We start from the raw sequence: 19600 nt of genomic DNA, 5'->3' as shown, positions 1-19600 counted from the left end.
GAGCTCCCTGTCTAAGCATCAGACAAGAGGGATGGAGACAGGCTTGCAGGGAGTCCAAGGGGACAGTGAGACAAGGTTAGGCGAGTCTCTTCCTTTCAAAATGCCCCCGCAACTAACTGCAAAAAAAGGTAACACAATGTTTTAGCGGCCTGGCCGAGGCAGCCTTCTGGTGAGCCCATCACCTTAACTCTGCCCCTGCCTTTCCCGGCCCCCCTTCCAGCTGCCATGGCCAGACCAGCCGCAGGCATTTTCCTCTGGAAGCAGCTGGGCCAGGAGATGACTTCAGCCCCTGGGAAGAAGCCTCCAGCAAGGTCGCTCAGGTCTCTGGGGTGGGTTCCTCTGCTGGTCCATGTCCTCCCCGCCCGGCTGGCTGAGCAAGCCCAGGGCCCTGGGCTCGGAGCCGGGTTATCACACAAACACCCGCTTGCCTCTGCCCCCTGCCCTTCTCCGGGCTCCTAGGCCCCGCGGGGGCTGCATGAGGCTGGAGGGAGGATGCTGGGGGTCAGACCCCCAAAGCCCCCCCTGGGCTGAAGGTCTGAATCCCCCAGGACCGGGGCGGGGGGGGTGCAGCATCCTCCTTGCTCCAGCGGCTCCTGTGAGCCCCCCCCCCCCCGGCCTGGGGGCGGTGTGTCCCCCCCCCCCCCGGCCTGGGGGAGGAGTTTCTCCCCCCCCCCCCCGGTGGGGCTGGAGCTCTGCTGAGCCGCCCGGTGTCAGGCGCTCGCCAGCCGCGGCTGCCTCTGCGCAAAGCTGGCGGTGCCGCGCCGCGCCGCGCCGGGCGGGGAGGGAGGGAGGAGCCGGGCTCGGGGCTCGGGGCTGCGCCGCTGACCCATGAGCAGAGCCCCCGCTCCCTGCGCGAGTGGCCGGGGCTGGCCCGGAGGCGGGGGCGGCCGCAGGAGCCGGCCGGGGGGCTCGGAGCGCGGCCCCAGCACACGGCGCGGGAAGCCGGCTGCAGCCCGGGGCCGGGCGGACGGTAAGGCAGCGCCGGGCGCGGCTGGCGGCGAGCTCGCCTGGTGCCCCCCCTGCGCACCCCCCCGTCCGGTGCAGCCCGATCCCGGGGGGCGGGCGGGGCGGGGAGCCCTGCAGCGGGGCCCCGCGGGCCGGGGGGGCTGGCGCTGAAAAGCACATCGGACCCGAGAGCCCCGGACCCTGGCGGGGGGGGGAGGGCGGGTGTAAATGATCCCCCCCATCCTCATACCCCCCATCCCCAGATCCCCCTCATCCTCATACCCCTCAGATCCCCCCAGCCTCACCCCCCCATCCCTGTATCCTCATACCCCCCTGTCATCATACCCCCCCATCCCCAGATCCCCCTGGCCTCAGACCCCCCCATCCCTCTATCCTCATACCCCCCCGACCTCAGATCCCCCCAGCCTCATACCCCCCCATCCCTCTATCCTCATACCCCCCCATCCCTCTATCCTCATACCCCCCTGTCATCATACCCCCCCGTCCCCAGATCCCCCCAGCCTCACCCCCCCATCCCTGTATCCTCATACCCCCCTGTCATCATACCCCCCGTCCCCAGATCCCCCCATCCCCAGATCCCCCTCATCCTCATACCCCTCAGATCCCCCCAGCCTCACCCCCCCATCCCTGTGTCCTCATACCCCCCCTGTCATCATACCCCCCCATCCTCAGATCCCCCTGGCCTCACACACCCCCCATCCCTGTATCCTCATACCCCCCCCGTCCTCAGATCCCCCCAGCCTCACCCCCCCATCCCTGTATCCTCATACCCCCCCGTCCTCAGATCCCCCCAGCCTCATACCCCCCCATCCCTCTATCCTCATACCCCCCCATCCCTCTATCCTCATGCCCTCCCGTCCTCAGATCCACCCCCCATCCTCATACCCTCTCATCCTCATACCTCCCCATCCCTCTATCCTCATATCCCCCATCCTCAGGTCCACCCCCCATCTTCATACCCCCGTCCCTCTATCCTCATACCCACCCCCTGTCCTCAGATCCACCTCTCTATCCTCTTACCCCCCATCCTCATATCCTCCCTTTATCCACCTATCCCCATACCCACCCACTGTCCTCTATCCCCATCTCTCTATCCCTCTAGCCATCTATCGTCATACACACCCCTCTAGCCATCTGACTGTGTGAGCATCTATCTCTGCAGTCAGATCTTTATATACACACCTGTACATCTATCGACACATGGAAGGGCATCTCTACATGCATGTGTCTGTATGTATATCTGTGTGTAAATGTGTCTGTGTACATATAAATATATGGAGATGTGTATGTATAGAGGTATCTATGTATATCAATTGATGTACATATGCACTATCCATGCGTATGTACTGAGGTGTATAGATTGATTTATGTACATATTTTGTATAGATCTAGCTATCTATCTTTCCTCTCTCATTTCCCTCCACCCCATATCTATCTATCTATCTATCTATCTATCTATCTATCTATCTATCCTGTAACTGTCTATAGCTCCATACTGTATAGCAGCATCTTCCTTTTGTGCTTTTTGCATTCTCTAGTGCAGTATTTCCTCATTGCCCATCAGGAATTAGCAGTTGTTTATTCCGTGCCGAGCTGTACACGACTATTCTGACCCTCCGTAGGCAATATATAAAAATATATAAATAGCTACGTGTTCTGTGCGGGAAGGTGATCACAAGGCAGCCAGCTGGCTCATGGAGCCCCCAAAATAAACCCCCTCCATTACTCCTCCACGCACTCAATTTCCTAATCAGAGGGTCCTGCTGCTAATTAAGGCGCAGCCTGCTATTAGGTGAATTGGATCCAATAGGTATGGGTGCAATCAAGGTATTTTTGTTCAGAGCATGAACAGACGCGTGCAAACCGGGCGTGAGCTGTTAACGAGCTCTTGGAGTGGATGTGAATGTGTGTACGTGTGTGGATGCATGTGTTTGTCTGTGTGTGTGTCTAGATTTCTATATATATACATACAAAAGGGAACTGGATAAATTCATGGAGGTTAAGTCCATCAATGGCTATTAGGCAGGATGGGTAAGGAATGGGGTCCCTAGACTCTGTTTGTCAGAGGGTGGCGATGGATGGCAGGAGAGAGATCACTTGATCATTGCCTGTTAGGTTCACTCCCTCTGGGGCACCCGGCATTGGCCACTGTCGGCAGACAGGATACTGGGCTGGATGGACCTTTTGGTCTGACCCAGTCTGGCCGTTCTTATGTTCTTATGTAGAGCAGACACATATATTTAGCTCTCTCTGTATATACATACATACAGGTCACACATACATGGACACACACATATCTAGAGGTCATACACGTGTGTTTATGTGTATATTTATCTCTAGATCTGTGTATACATACATAGAGCGCACACACACGGCACACAGACACACACTTGGCATACACAGCACACGGCACACAGACACACGGCATACAGACACACACATGGCACACAGACACACACACATGGCATACACAGCACACATGGCATACAGACACACTGCACACGGCACACACACACACACACACACAGCATACATGGCACACACACGGCACACAGACACACACACGCACACAGGCCATTGCTTGTGAAGCACCGTGGGAACCCTTGACGCGGCCCCAAGCCTGCACTCAGCTGTCCAAGGCTCCTGTAACCCGAATGGGAGATCAGACTGGTTTGGGCAAACCACGCAGCATAGCGGGTTGGGCGGACAGTGCTGGATACTGGAAGAACCCGGCTGGCAGTCCCACCTGCCCCCCTCACCCCCTGCCCCCACACACTCCACCTGGTGAAACCCACCATATTTCAGGCCCTGCCAAATGCCAGAGATGAAGATGGGACACAGTGGGTGCCAGGAGCACCCCCCCCTTCTGGGCCATGCCCCCCCTTCCCCCGCAATACCGGAGAAGTGGCTTGGAGAGTTAACCACCATGAGTTGCTCTAAGCATATGAAGGTTTCTCTCCCCCCCTCCCCCTGAAACTTGCCTTCTCCTGGGTCTGGTCTGCTCTGGGGACTGCAGGATAATGGCCGTGCTGTACGGATTCTGCTGACTGGGGTAGCGAGGGGATGTCCTGATGAAGGGGACCGGGTGGGGTGCCGGATGCCATCTGACTCCCATCCATCCTGCATGAGCTGAGGGTGCTCGGCTCCTCGAAGGATCAGGCCCCTCGTAACCATCTGAAAAGTGGTGGCAACCGATTCTGTTCTCAGCAGCGGGTGCCTTGCCCCCACTGGGGCCGGGGGGCTTTCTGAGATCCTGGGACGTACCTGCGAACGAAGGGGCAGGACAGCTGTTTGCAGCAAAAGGGGAGGTCTGTCCTGTCACCCCGACAGCTCGGTGCCCAACTCTGGCCTTCATATCATGGAGATCAAGAGAGCCCAGCGCTGCATCCTCCGCACGCCAGCCCAAGCATTGGCACATGAGCTGGGCATCGCCCAGTGGCGCTGCACCCCTGTCGCCCGGGGGCTGGGCGGTGTTTGCAGAGGAGGGGGGAGTGATGCCTGGGGCCAGGGGGTTCTCACTGGGACTCTTAGGGCCGTAGAACTGTCTGCTCGCTTGTTCGCCCTGCACCCCTGGGAATTTACCACCTGCGATTGCTTCTGTCACCTCCTCAGCCCAAATCTACCCCCTTGCCAAGCAGGTCGGGAGCCCTCAGGCCCCGGGTGAGGCTGCCCAGCGCCACCGGTGAGCTCTCCTCTGCGCCTCACAGCCTCCCGAGGGGCCTTGGGGGCTCACGGGGGCTGCGAGCTTGGCGGGGCGAAGGCACCAGTGGCTCAGGGCGAAGGACAGGGATTTTGCACCCAGGGGCGGGTGTCACCCGGTGAAGCAGAAGGTGGGAGGGACCAACCTCTCCTGCTGAGGGGCTTCTCTCGCTCCCCGTCACCACGAGGCCCAAGCACCTCGCAATCTTTGAAGTATTTATCCCTACAAGCCGGTGGAGAGGGGAATGGCTATTGTCCCCATTGCACAGATGGGGAACTGAGGCACTGCCCCCCCGCCCCGCTATTTGGGCACCTGACTCCCATAGAAATCAATGGGAGTGAAGAACCTAAATCCCTTTGAGGGTTCGGACCTAATCAGCTCGCCCAAGGTCACCGAGGGCATCTGTGCCAGAGCTGGGAATTGACCCTTGTCTTCTGCGTCACAGGCTGGCACCCCAACCACTGCTTTACCCTTTACCCTATCTGGCCCGTCCCCTCCTTTCTCTGGGATGTGCCCACCAGGGGGTAGCTGGAAACCATGGCACTAGAGTGGAACCCCTCGTGTGATCTGAAACAGGGGAGATGGGGATGGGTGTCGTCTGCTGCAGAGTCTGGCTGTGTCTCCACTGGGGAGATGTACCGTGGTGGTGGGCTGTGTGCTAACATGAGGTTAACCCTGAAGTAGCACTTAGTGTGGACATGGACGAATGTGTTAGCTACTCGTGGTTAAGGCCAGAGTCCCCCGTTGTCTGGACATGACAGCCCCTTTCTTTATTATAATGCTAGTGTCCAGAGTTCCCAGCTGAGATCAGGGGCCCGTTGTGCCAGGCGCTGCCCAAACACACAGTCAGAGATGGTCCCTGTCCCAGCTGAGATCAGGGCCCCATTGTGCTGGGTGCCTCACAGACGCACAGCCAGAGGCAGTGCCTGCCCCAAAGAGCTGACAATCTAAATGGACAAGACGAAGGGCAGGAGGGAAACTGAGGCACGAAGCAGTGAAGTGACATGCCCAAGATCACCCCATAGGTAAGTGGCAGGGCTGAGACTAACACGCAGGTCGGCTGGCTCCTAGAAAGTGCCCTCACCACTGGGAAACGCTGCCTCTCTTAACATGCCTTCTAACACGGTCCATTTGCCCAGTGCAGACAAAGCCGTCTGAGAGCTCAGTATTTTAAAGGGTGGCTCAGTGCTCAGGTTCGGAACAGCAGAATCCTCTGTTCAACGCTTCAAACCCCGGCCTTCATCTTTCCAAGGACAATAGAAGAGGAATCCCTGGTTTCTCCTGGGTGGTTCCTCTCTGTCCAGGTCCCAAGCTGGCTTTTCAGCAGGCCTGGCAAACTCATTCCCCCAAAGTTTGAACCCATGCTAAAAAGATGAGGAGGTTGAAAGCCTGGCTCAGGCTGGGCGGCTGTTCGGTTCCACTGAGGAGAGAGGCCGGGGACAGGAGAAGGTCGGCTGGGGAGGGAAGTAGGAAACCGCAGCAGGGAAAGGGAGAGGAAAGGAGAAGGGAGAAGAAAACGCAGGCAGGTTCTGTGCAGTGGCCAGAGCCCCCTGTGCTGGCCTGGATTCAAGGCAGAGAGGGGCCAATCCTAACGCAAAGCAGGGGCTGGCTGGGGAAATGTCACTGGGTCTGGACCTGGCCCTGCCCTTGGAGGGAAAAACCCGTGAGGTTAAATGACAAGAGGCAAAAAGGAGGATGGATCCAGAACAGTTTTGCAGACCCAGAGTCTCAGTTGCGGGGTTCACACCCAACAGCCTCCCAGCTCGCTCCTCAGCCAAACACACACACGCAGTCAGACCAGCATCTTGTCCACCTGGCCGCTCCTCCCTCCCCAGAAGTGGCTGGTTCAGGTGAGGCCATGTTGTTAGGGGAGCTCAGCTCCCATCCAGGTGGCTGAAGGATGCGGCCAGATTTTCCAAAGTGCTCAGCATCCATTAGCATTAACCACAAGACTAACCCCCCCCAATAGTATCTTGGGTTTCCCTTACCCCGTTTGCCTAATCACCTCACCCACCACTGAAATGCAGCCACCTCTGGGCTGGAGTGCAGCGGCTGTTTAACAAGTCCCTTTCCAATGCCTTACCACAAGCCCAGCTTCCCTGGGTCCCCCTGTTCTGTCTTTCACCAGCATTAAATTAACTTAGAACAAAGCCTAACCAGTGATGGTTTAAATACACAAACAAGGCTGGGGGGGCGGAGAGCCAGACTGGGAAGTCAGATGCACTAGGGGGACTTTTCCATTGCTGGCCTTTGCAGGCCCCTTCCCCCCCCAGTCCGGCAGAGCAGCGGGTGAACTCGCCCCGGTTCCCCTCCCAGCTGCTCGTACAGTTGTGAAGGGATCGGGATGTTTTGAGAGCATCAGGGATGGCGAACCAGCCTTGCCTGGGCCAGCGGGCAGATCAGAGGGGCCTTCAGCCTGCAGGGCCCTAGAGCAGGGGAAAGACGAAGGGTTTTATCATCTGGTTAACCCCCCCTTGCTCCCCCACAACAGTCTCCTCTGTGCTGATGGCTCCGTGGCCCAGCTGCCTACTCAGAGCTTTCTCTGCTCAGATGTTCAGCTGGGGCCAGGTTTTCAAAGCCCCGCCCCCATTCCCATTGTTCTCAATGGGGCTCAGTTCTCCATTGCATTGGGGAGCAGGGGAGTGGATTTGACATTGTTCTCAATGATGAGTGGATTCTCCAATGTAATGGGGGCAGGGTGGTGGATTGTCCATTGTTCTCAATGCAGGGATGGATTCTCCATTGTAATGGAGAAGGGGTAGTGGATTCTTCATTGTTCTCAATTGGGGGGGTGGATTCTCTGTTGTTTTCAGTGGAGGCTGGGGGGTGGATTCTCCATTGTTCTCAGTGGGGGAGGGGTGGTGGATTCCCAGTGGGTGCTGCTGGGTGCTTTGGAAAATCTGGGTGCCGATGTGGTTTTGTGTCTGTGATCTGGACACCCTGGGAAGATGGGCTGAGACTGAGCACAGGCCACCCAATAGGTAACAGTTGGGGTGGGGTGGGGAGCTTGGTGCTGGTGATCTGGAGCCGATGGTCTCTGGGAGAAGCATTTGTTTTAAGGCCTGTAGCAAGAGCTGGCCTAGAGAGAGACGGGGCGAGGCAGCTTTGGGGTGCGGGGGGAGCCCCAGCCCAGCTCAGCACTGGGCTCTGAGATGTTTGTGTCTTACTGAAAAACAAAGGACGTCCAGCTGCCATGTAGCTGCCCTGAGACTTCCACTCCTGTCTCCATCTTGCTTGTCTTCACTTGCAAAGTAGGTCCCAACGGCCGGGTCAGGGTAACTAACACCGTCTGGGCTTGGGTCTCACGTCACCTGCTCCTTGTGCAGCCACTCACACCGGTGCAAAGTGGGTGCGCAAAGTTTACCATTGTGCCCTGGTAGCATTTCACCCCCACTTCACACTGGCATCTATGAAGCAGGGCGAGGGGATCAGGTCCCCAGGGCAGGCTGGGATTGTTATGGTTAAAAATCCCTTGGGGACCAGCTGGGATGGTGTTATTCCAACCGTCCCTGTCTACATGGAGCGCTGGGGTTGGGGTATTTGCAGGAGTTCAGCACCTGTCTAGGAATCAATGGAAGTGACCAGATTTTCCCCAGCGTTCTGCACATTGGGGGCCCTGCCTTGAAAACCTGGCCCCAAGCCACATTCAATATCCTGTTAATTACTGGGTCTATGCTGCGGCTGGGGGCGAGATGCCCCCTAGACCCCTGGGGCTGTGGGCTAGCCTGTGTCTCCGATGGAGGCACGACATCCACGCCGCTATTTTTAGTGCACTAGCTCGAGTCTGTCTCTCTGGCTCGCTCCCGGCTGCAGTGGAGATGCTCTTGTTCCAATTGGCCGAGGAGTGATGCTAATCCCTGGCTCTTATCATCAGTCACGCTCAAAGCGCTTTACAAAGCGACTGTCGTTCTCGTGATCCCTCCTGCACAGATGGGGAAACCGAGGCACGGTGGTGAAGTGACATGCCCAAGGTCACCCACCAGGCCAGTGGCAGGGCTGGGAATAGAAGCAGGTGTCCCTATTCCTAGGACTATGCTCTATCCACCACACCACACTGATGCCCAGACTCGGGTGCCATCTATGGGGCAGATTAGTGTTGGCATCTCCCCAAACCTGCCTGGTTTTCAATGTCCCCATTCACTCACCCTGGCTTTACCCCACTGCCTTTCCCTGGAGTTGCTCGTGAGGTGCAATGACTGGTGAATCGGGCTGTTGTTTGGAGCGATTTCCATCAATAATTGATGGAGACGGCAGAGGGAAATTTCTGAACGGTATTAAAGAATCTCCAGCGGGATTCAGGGCTGCTGGGTAACGCAATACTCCGGAGGGGTGATTACCCGCAGCGCCTGGCGGGTGCTGTTGTTTTTCACGCTGTCCCTGGAGTTAGGAAGTGGCTGATCAAAAGTGTCTTTCGCTGCCGCTGCCGTTAAAACAGCCACAAACGCCTGTGTGAAAATGGCAGCTGCTCACTCAGCAGATCTGCAGCTTGTGTGTCTGTCGGAGTCAGGTCTGCTGACTGGAATGCAGCAGTGGTGGCTTCCCTCCCAGGAGGTGCTATGAACAAAACAGATGAAAGCTACGTGAGGCAGTGTGGTCTGGCAGAGTGGGCACCAGGACTCCTGGGTTCGAATCTCAGCTCTGCTACTGACCTGCTGGGATGGGGAAGTCACTTCCCCTCCCACCCTTTGTCTATTTAAGTGGTGAGCTCTTCCGGGCAGGGCCTGTCTCTCATTGCGTGTCTGTGCAGCACCTGGCACTATGGGGCGCTGATCTCAGCTGGGGTGCCTAGGCGTACTGTAATCACGGCAATATTCTGTCCTGGATGTCACTAGCAACAGCATCAACTGGCTTCTGACTGTGGAAGCTTTGGGTCCAATTCTTTGCAGCCTTGGGCAATCATTTACATTAGTGCTGAGCTGCTATAAGATGCTACGAGATCCGGGTGCCTTTGCATTCACTTGGCACTGGTGTAAATGCCTGCGCGAGGCCCAGAGGAATGACGTCCCTTTGTTCCCAGTGTTGCTATGAGTCCGAAGAACTGAGTACAACTTTTATGTCCCAGGTGGCATTTGGCGCTGTTAGTTACAAGGAATCCTTCCCTTCCCTTGTAAATTCTTAACATTTCCCTGTGCGAAGGGCAGAATGCATACACAGAGTCTAAAAAAACCTTCAGGAAAATGGGGGCAGGAAAGGACAAATGAGAAGTCTCCACTGGCGAGAGCACAGTGTGTGTCTCTCATTGGTCTGCACTGTGCACTGAGCCCCACACGGCTGCTGAGCTGAAGGCCCCACAGTTTCACAGCTACCTCCACCCCATGTCAACAGAGCAAAGCAGGTCAAGGATGGTGCCCGTGTGGGGTTCCCAGTGCTCTAACCCAGCCCCTGGCTTTGAGCATCTCGGTGCTGGGTTCATCCCACAGCAGAATCGGAGCCGAGGTTTGCTGGAAGGGACAAGCTCCCCAGGCAGGGATGTGCAGCGCCCACCCCTGAGTGTTGCAGGGCGCAGGTGGGGGGGATGTTTCAATTTCCCAAGTGTTTGTTGCTGGCTGAAGGTGCCGATTTGAACGCCCGGCAGACTGAAGCCTTTTATTCATCCTCCAGCCCAGGCAGAGCCTGGGGACCTGCAGAGTCAGCCACCTCCGCATGCTGCCCCTGACTTCTCCGTAGGCAGAGAGGGGAGCTGGCTGGCTGTGGCCGCCTCAGTCCTCAGCTTGTCTGCTAAGCCTGCCGAGAACCCGGCTGGTTAGTGCTGGTGAATTTAGTGTCCGGGGCACCTGTCCTCCTGCCACTGGACTGAGAGCCCCCAAACTCACTCATTTCACCTTGGCCGGCGACGCCACTGGCTTCCTGTCATTGCTGAACTGCGCCAGCTCCGAGCCGGGCACCCCAAGGCAAAAGGGGGCGGCAGCCAGCCAGCCCTCGCCCCCTCAGAGACTGTGAGCTTCCAGCAAACCCTGCTGCAGATGCTGTGCCGGTGGCAGCGAACGGGCCATCTGGCTGCACTGTGGCATCTTATCAAAATAGAAAGTGCCGATCTATTATTGGGAAGTCCCCCCCGGGCAGCAAGGCAGGACCCAGCACTGCATCCTGCATGTTCCCTGGCCCAGTCTGTTCTGGGGCAGGGGCCTGGGGCTCTCTCAGTGGGGACGGTGCCCCAAGGACTCTTCAAGGGCAAACAGATGGCGCGGTTCTTGGGCAGTGGGGGCTGCAGTGGTTAGAGAGGGGGGCCTGGGAATCAAAGCTCCTGGGCTCGACCCCCAGCTCTGGGTGTGGAGTGGGGGCTAGTAGGTTAAAGTGGGGGGGCTGGAAGCCAGGACTGCTGGGCTACGCTGGCCCTTTGCACGGGGGTGAATTTCATCCAACAGGCAGGAAAAACGGACCCTTTGCTAGCGATGAGAAGGGAATTTAGAGGAATGTCCCCCCCATTCCCCGCTCCTCTGGATGTACAGACACCCCCCCCACACACACACCTTTTTATTTTTAAATAGCTAAAACGGCAGCTGCTGTGCAGACGTGACCCACGGTGCCGCTGCAGAGCTGCCTGGCAGTGCAGGGCTGCTTGGAAACCCCGATCGCCAGATGCTGCGAGTAATTTCACCACCTGACCTCTGGATCCATCGCCGGTTGCTGGGGAGGGGTCAGAAACCACGCTGGAGTGGATAAAAAGAAACCCCACGGAGGGTGAGGAGAAGTGGTTACCACCTGCGGGTGGTGAGCCATCTCTCTTCTATGCCCAGCACTGGCACCGCCAGGCTCCATTCGGGGTGCGCACGGAACTCCAGCCCAGGGGTTTTCAATGCCAGAGGGGAGATGGGAGTTAGCAGAGGCGCTTGGGGAAGGAAGAGAACTGGAACTGGACTCCTGTGGGGACCGATGGGCATGTGGCAGAAGTACCCAGACGTGGAGAGGAAGGGTGGCTTAGCTGCGAGGAGATTGCCCAGTTTTTTAAAGGGGTTTAGGCACCTTAATCCCTTCTAAAATGTGGGCCTTAATCTTTCTGGGCCTCAGTTTCCTTTCTGTGAAATGGGGTTAATGAGCCTTCCTTTGTTTAGACGGCGAGCTCTTCGAGGCAGGGACTGGCTCTCATTGTGTGTCTGGGCTGCGCCCGGCCCAAGGGGGCTCTGATCTCAGCTGGGCAGGGACCGGCTCTTACTGTGTCTGGCCAGCACCTGGCAGAGTGGGGCCCTGATCTCAGCTGGGGCCCCTAAGTGTTAACAAAAGAACAACATGCAGAAGCCTGATTTTGCCACCCCCTACTCACCTGGCTAATTCTCACTCAAGTGAGTAACTCTATCCACTTCCATGGGACTGTGCCGCTGGGTCAGGATTGGGCCCCAGGGGATGTGTGCTCAGGTGTCTGGACCACTTCCAGCCCACACCCACCAGTTTCCCGTTCCCAGACCTGGGCTGGGGAAGTGAAACCTCTGTGGGGTTCCCCCCTCCATGCGCACACTGTAGCCGGCCCTCAGGAAATCCTGGGTCTCCCAGCCTCCCCCCCCCGCCCCCATTCTGCTGCTCTCCTGCCCCGCTGCACCAGCGCGAACGGCCGTGCCCCTCCGAGCCTGCTCCCGAGCCGCAGGCTTGCTCTGTGGAGCAAGGGGGTAGCATCCAACCTGCCCCGCCCTCCGCTATCCTGCCAGCTGGGGGTGCTGGGAGAGAGAAGCAGGGCCCGGGCTCTGCGAGCTCCTGGCTGCCTGACCCATGTGCGGGAGGTTGGCTGGCAGCAGATGGAGGTTTGCCAGAGGAGGAGGAGACCCCTGATGTGCTGCATCCAGGGGGTGGGGGAGATATTGGAGCGTGGGCTCCCTGCCAAGCAGCACGTCCCCCAGCCCCCACCCATTGCAAAGTCACCCCACGGGAGTCAGTCCCTCTGGCATGAAACCCAGGGAACCCCAGCCCCATCCCACGCCCAGCCAGCGTCTCCCCGAGTCCAGGGCTCCCTTCTGCGGCGCTGGGGGCGCGTGACAGCAGCGGGGGAGGTTCCGGCTGATGGCCCTTCCTCACCGCCTCCGCTTGGCTGGAGAACACCCAAGGAGGCTGATTAGCATGCAGGGCCTGGCCGACCCTCTGCCAGCTTCCCTGGTGCAGCCGGGGAGCCGCAGCGCACGGAGTCCCCCTCGCTCCCAGCCCTGGCCTCCCCACCGGCCCGGGCTTCCACGGCACATCGGCTCTTTGTGTTGGTGGGGGGCTGACACCATCAGCAGCGTGAGCCCGGGTGGCAGGCTGAGGAGAGGGCCCCATGCTGACAATCAGGGGTTTATTCTCTTCCCACTGCAGTGGGGGGCGGCAGAGCTGACCCCTCCAGCATGTTCCCCGCACCAGCCAGCCTGGTCGTTCTCCCTCATTCTCAAGCTCCAAGACTAGCACGGTCTGGGTTGCCCCGTGCAGCTGTTGCTTGCCAGCTGCCGTGCTCCACCCCAGAGGTGGCTGCAGTTCAGTGGTGGGTGAGGCGATGCCATTGGCATGCCAGGGGCTAGGGAAATGCAAGCGATTTGTGCCTTGGGGTTGGTGCTGGGCCAGGTTCAAGTCCTGATCCTTATGGAGCCATGGCCCAGTCACTGACTCTCTTTGCACCTTATCCCCTTGTCTGTCAAATGGGCATAGTGGCCCTTCCTTTACCCTTTCCAGTGTAGGGTGACCAGATGTCCTGATTTTATAGTGACAGTCCTGATATATGGGGCTTTGTCTTACATAAGCACCTATTACCCCTCACTCCCTGTCCCGATTTTTCCCACTTGCTGTCTGGTCACCCTATCCGAGGAGATGGGGAGGTGGAGTGCAGGGACTGATGGTTGGAACCAGTATGACAGATGAGCCGTCTGCCGCACTGGGTGGTCAAACCCTACAGCCAGTCTGGCCCATCCCGCCCTGCTATGCCCGTTCCATTCCTGCCCCTCGTCGTTCCCACCCTGTGACGTGTCTCTTTCTCGCTCCCTTTCGTCTCATCCCCCTCCAGGTGCGTCAGCATCTCCCGTTCAAAATGCCCGAGCAAAGCAATGACTACCGGGTGGTGGTGTTTGGAGCCGGCGGTGTGGGCAAGAGCTCCCTGGTTCTGCGCTTTGTGAAGGGGACGTTCCGGGACACCTACATCCCCACCATCGAGGACACCTACCGGCAGGTCATCAGCTGCGACAAGAGCGTCTGCACCCTGCAGATCACCGACACCACGGGTAGCCACCAGTTCCCGGCCATGCAGCGCCTCTCCATCTCCAAAGGCCACGCCTTCATCCTGGTCTTCTCCGTCACCAGCAAGCAGTCCCTGGAGGAGCTGAAGCCCATCTACCAGCAGATCCTGCAGATCAAGGGCAGCGTGGACACCATCCCCGTCATGCTGGTGGGTAACAAGTGTGACGAGACCCAGCGGGAGGTGGAGACCAAGGAAGGGGAGGCCGTGGCCAAGGAGTGGAAGTGCGCCTTCATGGAGACCTCGGCTAAGATGAACTACAACGTCAAGGAGCTCTTCCAGGAGCTGCTCAACCTGGAGAAGAGGAGGAACATGAGCCTCAACATCGACGGCAAGCGGTCCAACAAGCAGAAGAGGACAGACAAAATCAAGGGGAAATGCAGCCTTATGTAAAGCACCGGACTGTCCCTCGTCTCTTCTCCGCCCTACAAGTTAAACATCGGCGTTGCCCTCCCGTCTCCCCCACTCCTCCCTCTCGCTGCATCTTATCACTGTGACTGCTCTGGGGACCGTTTCCCTTTCCGATTCCACGCTCGGTACGTTCCCCTCCCCTGGCGACGAGGGCCCTGGTCTCGCTCTCTGGAAGGGGGATATGCAATACTGGGGGCTGGGGCTGGGTCGCACACGTGCATTTCGGTTGCGTTTGTTTGCAGCGAGACGAGGGACGCGTGGGGGAAGCCAAGGAAACGCCGCAGGAAGAAGACTCTCGATCAACATTTTCTCTCTTCTCTTCCCCACTCTCTGGCTTTTGACTCCGTCTGTGGGTGCAGCCTCGGGGGAGACCTGTCTGAGCCATGGCATGGACACTCAGCTCTTCACAGACACACTCACGTATTCCGGCACGAACTGAACAGAGAGTGCTGCTAACACAGACAACTTTTAGCTGGGGCATAGGGGGGCATCGTTTGGTTCCCCAACGCCGCCGAGACCCCAGATCTACAAGCGAGGGGTAAGAGGCTGCTCTCAAGCCCTCACCAGACCCTTCCTTACCAGTCAGAGGAACACACACAATTCCCAAAGGGGTGATCTGATGTACGTCGCTTAACCGGAGACGTCGAAGGACTAGCAACGCGCTTCGTGTGTCCAGGCTGGAACACAATCCCAAGGTCACCGCGGTCCTGCTGGGGATGGGGCCGCTCTCAGGTTGTTTGCCCAAGTTCCAAGAGACGCTGGTTAATCAATGAGGATCTGCACAAGGACCTGGAAGCCGACAAGGACAGCCGGGGCGGGTACGATACCCCACTGGGCAGTGGCACTCAAAGGAGGGGTCTCTACATTGTCGAAGGCCCTGGCTGTTTGAACAGTGGGAGATACTGAAAACCAAAATGCATGTGCTCAGCCCAAGGAGGATTTTAGCTGGCCACGGCCAAGTGAAAGAGAACGAGACACTAGCCTAGGAGGAGTGGCCAGGAATGGGAGCGCAGCGAGACGAGACAGAACCCAGCTGGAAGGGAGTTATTTACGCCGAGGCAGCTGTGAGGTGGGATGAGGGCAGGGTGTCCAGAGAGAAGTGATCCCTTTCTCACCCCCAGGATTTGCCTTTTTCTTTTGTTGTTGCCAAAATGCCAAGCGGCACCAGCGCAGTGTGAGAGGTCGGTAGTGCAGAGGTGACTAAAAGAATAGCACATACCTAGCCAGCAGTGGGGGCGAAAGGGCTAGAGGTGAAGGAGGAGGGGTGAGCGCCGGCACCCTGATGGTGTTTTGGACGCAGTGTGGAGCCGGTGGGATTTTCAGGGCATTGAGGGATGAGGGGCAAACTGATGGGCCAGGCCGGGCTATGCCAGGCTGCACTGGGCTAGGCTGGGCCGGGGCAGGCATGGCAGTGCTAGGTTTGGTAAGAATCTCAGCCTGAAGTGGAAAGTGTCACTGGGCAACATCTGCCCCTAGCACCACTGTCTATGCAAACATCTGCCCCAGCACCACTGTCTGTGCAAACAGTGTATTTCCGGGTGCAAGCAGGCAGCCCTTGGTGCACAACAGCTGGTAGTGGTGGTGCAAAACAGGCTATGGTGCACACACACTGGGTGGGGGTGCGAGACAAGCATTTGCACACAAAAACTGGGCACCCGCAGGCTTGATTGCCCGTTGGTGTTTGCACTAATGCCTGTTCTGCGCACACACGATTTCCACACGTCCCCTTTTGCACGCACAGTGCCCTGTTTTTGCACGTGGACTAGGGGCCTGCTTTGCAAATCTGGCTGGATCTCTCCAGCTAGAGACGTCTGAATCCCGAGCTGCTTCCTAGCCTTCCTCCCGCAGCGGCCACAGACTCTGCAGAGGGCCATGGTCCAGCTCTGTGACATCTGAATCAGGAGCCGGGGGGAGGGGAAACCTTTGCACTTAAACCCTCATACCAGAGTGAGCGAGCCAGCGGCGACGGATGGCACAGGGTCTGCTCCAGTGGGTACCACCCATCTTAGAAAGACCCTCCTCCCTGCTCTCCCAGTACCACCCTCCTTCCCTGCCAATGCACAGCAGCCGTGCGCCCCCTCCCCCCGGTCTGCTCCAGGGGCAGCCCCAAGCACCGCAGCTGGCAATGCCAGTACTGCAGCAGCGGGTATTTTATCCCTACGCTCCCTAGGGAATGGCTGCAGATGCTCAGGGGTAGCCGTGCCAAGTGGGGTGACCCCAGGCACATCCCAGCTGGACCCAAACCCTGCACCCAGCCCCTGTGGTTGTAATAGGCTGACCCAGAACCCCTGCAGCCTGGGCTCCTCTCTGCGGCAGGAGCCCCTTGAGCTCAGCCCTGCTACTCACCAGCCCCCTTGCCTCTTTAACCCTTCGCAGCCCGGAAGCTGCCGGCCGAAGCACAATGTGTGGGGCTCCTTGGGAGCCCTGACCTAGCACAATGGTGGTGAGCGCTGACGGGGGCGCCCCTGGGTGTGCGCTGCCGGGCCCCGGGGAGTGAGGCCGGGCCTGATGCACGCGCTGCCTGCTGGACTCTTGGCAGTCTTGCAGACAAGGCAGGTCTGGAACTGGGCCCAATGGCCTCTCCCTCCACCCCTTCCCCAGCTGCCTTGCTGGGGTAGCCTGCCGGTGGCTTGATGCCACGGTGACATCACCACGGCCACATGGATGAAGCCGGTGAAGCCACCACGGTGGCATCACGGGGGGTGGGGGCAGCTCTGCCTGGAGACTGGCAAACCCCAGGCGAGTCAGACTCCAAAGCAGCACCCGAAGGGGAGAAGTTCTGACCAGACTTTACCCCATGCTCCAGTGGGGGCAGGATTTGGCCTCTTTGAACCTGCAGAGTTGGGCTGCAGACCTGTGCGGAGCAGCCCGTCCCAGGCTCAGCTCCCCGAGCCGGAGTAAATCCCCACGGACGTCAATAGGGGCTGTGTCGCTTTATGCCAGCGGGGGGATCTGGCCCCCTCCAGCCCTGGATACGCAGAGACAGCCACAAAAATGTCTAATAAGGGGGTGGGTCAGATCGCAGAGAGGGCAGGGTTGTGTTGGGTGAGCAGCTGGAGAAGGAAGAGGGGGGGCTCTCTCTGAACCCCCTCCCAGCCCCTCGCTCCATCAGGCAGGGCAGAATCTGGGGGCTCCCTGCGGCCCAAGGAGGACTCAGCAGGAAGCAGCTGGAATCCCTCCAGGCACTAGCTGTGTTCCCTGTTGAGCTTGCTCCTTGGGTGGCTTAGCCAGGCGGTCCCCTCCCGACTCTGCACCAGGGAAGGGATGTTCTGCTCGCCCAAACCCGTCCCCTAAGGGGCGCTGGGGGCCTCCTCACCGCTAGGGGCGGCTTGTCCACTAGCGGGTAGGAGGAGTCTCTCTGCATTGGGGTTCGCCAGCGGCTCGTTCCTCTCCCTGGCTGGGGGTCCAGGGAGCAGCCGCTGTGCTGCGAGTTAACGAGGAGGAGCCTCGGCTATCCCTGGCCCGGGGTGGGCGCACTGGTGCCACCGGGGGGTGGGGGTGGGTTGCCAAGCCCAAATCCCTCCCATGTCCCCTGGTGCAATCTGAGCAAGCGGTCTGCTCGGCTAGCGGGGCCGATCCGTCAGGCAGAGCAGCCTCCCCCGGCTCAGTGGGAACCTTTCCCCTTGGCGCTAAGGGGGGCTGGCCGAGGCCCCCCGCGAGGAACGTAGGCTCTGACTCAAGTGAAGCCCCCCTCAGCATAGCCGTGCTCAGCCCATGTCTCGGACAGGGGGAGCCAGGCTTGGGATCGCCCCATTAGCCTGTTACCCCCAGAGGCCAGGCTGTGTATCGAAAGCAAGGCACGGCGGGGGGGAGTTTTGTCGAGGGACTGACCCATCCACATCACCTTGAAACGAGGCCCAGTAATAATAATAACGAGGAGCAAGATGTTTGTTTACACGTGTATCTCGCCCGGTCATATGATATTGAAGATAACGTACTCCCAGCTAAGAGACTGGCGTCTTGAATATTGTATGGTGCTTTGAAACGCAACTCTCGTATCTTGCATTGTAAATACCAGTCCTGCCTAGACCCCCCTGACGCCAGCATGAGATCAGTAACTAGCTCCCATGCATTACTGGCTTTTTAAAACAAACCGAACAAAGAAAGAAAGGAACAAGATGATATTACAATGTAGCCTTTATTCTAGAACTAGTCTTCCTGAAATAAATAAATTACTCCTGCATTCCCGCATGGTTGGTGTGATCAATGGCTTATAGCATGGCCTGGCTGGGAATATCTGATCTCCCCAGGTGGAAGTGTCTGCAGCTTGATCCCTCATTGGTCTGGGTCAGTCACTCCTGGACCAACGGTCTTTGCAACAAGACCTTTGGCTCTGCCTTGTCCAATTCTGTCACTTCCCATCTCCCCTGGGTGAGGGCTGCCGTGCCAACCTTGTAGCCAGCTTCCAGCCCTCTCCCTTCTAAACAAGGGCTCCGTGGCACCTGCCCAGAATCCCTCCCCTGCCAGCAGGCCCCTGGAGGAGTGCTTCGCCTGGGGTTAGAGGCTGCCTCCTTTGCCCCAAGGGGGGAGGTGCCTAACCTAGACTTCCCCACACACACACACCGTGGAGGACCCAGTGTTGTGCCTGGTCCATTCTGCTTATGAACCAGCAGCTGGAACGCACCAGCCACGTGGCCTGGCTCAGGGTCAACGGACAGGGCCACCCCCTCAGCCCAGTGCCAAGCCCCAGCGTCCACACAGGCCACCTGTAAGAGCAGCCTCCCAGCTGGCCAGTCACTTGGGGCCTGGAGCCACTGCCCTGCCACCAACCACCTCTGGAGCCCCACCCATCAGCCCAGGTGACGGAAGGAGCAAGACTGGACTCCCCAGGGGACCTCCCCCTCGGCAGCTGTCCCGTTCCTCTACCTGCTGGCATGGGGCTCCACCCACGGCAAGGGGTGGGGGGTACAGCACCTTGCTCCTTTATTAAAGAGCCAGCCCAAGCCACATTTTACCACCTGGAGCCTCCGGGCGGGCGGGCTGATTCCAGGGGGCGTTGGGGATAAAGCGATAAGAAAGTGGGAGGGGAATTTTCTGCTCCGGGGGGGGCTACTTTCTTTATCCAGGCAAGAGAGGCCCCTCGGCCTTAGGCTCCCACCCCTGTGGGGCACAGAGGCTCCTGCGTTCTTACCCTGCCAACAATGGGCCCACGAGAGCAGTGTCATGGGCATGGTTCCCATATGCCCCCCCCCTTCCCCGTTCTCTGCTTTCTGCGGATACGGAGCAGCTGGGACCTGGAATCCACAGCTCGGTGAGTGACACGGGATCCTTGCTATAGAGGCAGGTTGGTGGGGAGCCCGACACCGCGGTGCTCGTCAGCCCTAGAGTCACCCCAGCAG

The 19600-nt window shown here is 58.7% G+C and overlaps 1 protein-coding gene across 2 annotated transcripts; it reads left to right on the top strand.

The window, feature by feature from the left end:
• Positions 1-833: 833 nt before the first annotated feature.
• DIRAS1 (DIRAS family GTPase 1) lies at positions 834-18437 on the top strand. Of its 2 annotated transcripts, none has more exons than XM_044999106.1 (2): positions 834-970; positions 13623-18437. In XM_044999106.1, the coding sequence occupies exon 2, from the start codon at positions 13647-13649 to the stop codon at positions 14241-14243; it is 597 nt and encodes a 198-aa protein (XP_044855041.1). In that variant the 5' UTR covers positions 834-970; positions 13623-13646; the 3' UTR covers positions 14244-18437. The 2 variants fall into 2 exon arrangements, with proteins under 2 accessions (XP_044855041.1, XP_044855042.1); XM_044999107.1 differs by lacking the exon at positions 834-970 and adding an exon at positions 11044-11347.
• The last annotated feature ends 1163 nt before the right edge of the window (positions 18438-19600 follow it).

Source organism: Mauremys mutica, chromosome 24 (genome assembly GCF_020497125.1).
Source record: "Mauremys mutica isolate MM-2020 ecotype Southern chromosome 24, ASM2049712v1, whole genome shotgun sequence".
In the NCBI taxonomy this organism is placed as follows: domain Eukaryota; kingdom Metazoa; phylum Chordata; order Testudines; family Geoemydidae; genus Mauremys; species Mauremys mutica.
Note: the sequence above shows the minus strand (reverse complement) of the source record. Positions and strands in the feature narration are given on the sequence as shown.

What these genes read in the sequence shown, in the direction of transcription:
- DIRAS1 (XM_044999106.1), top strand. Translation starts at nt 13,647, where the DNA reads ATGCCCGAGCAAAGCAATGACTACCGGGTGGTGGTGTTTGGAGCCGGC.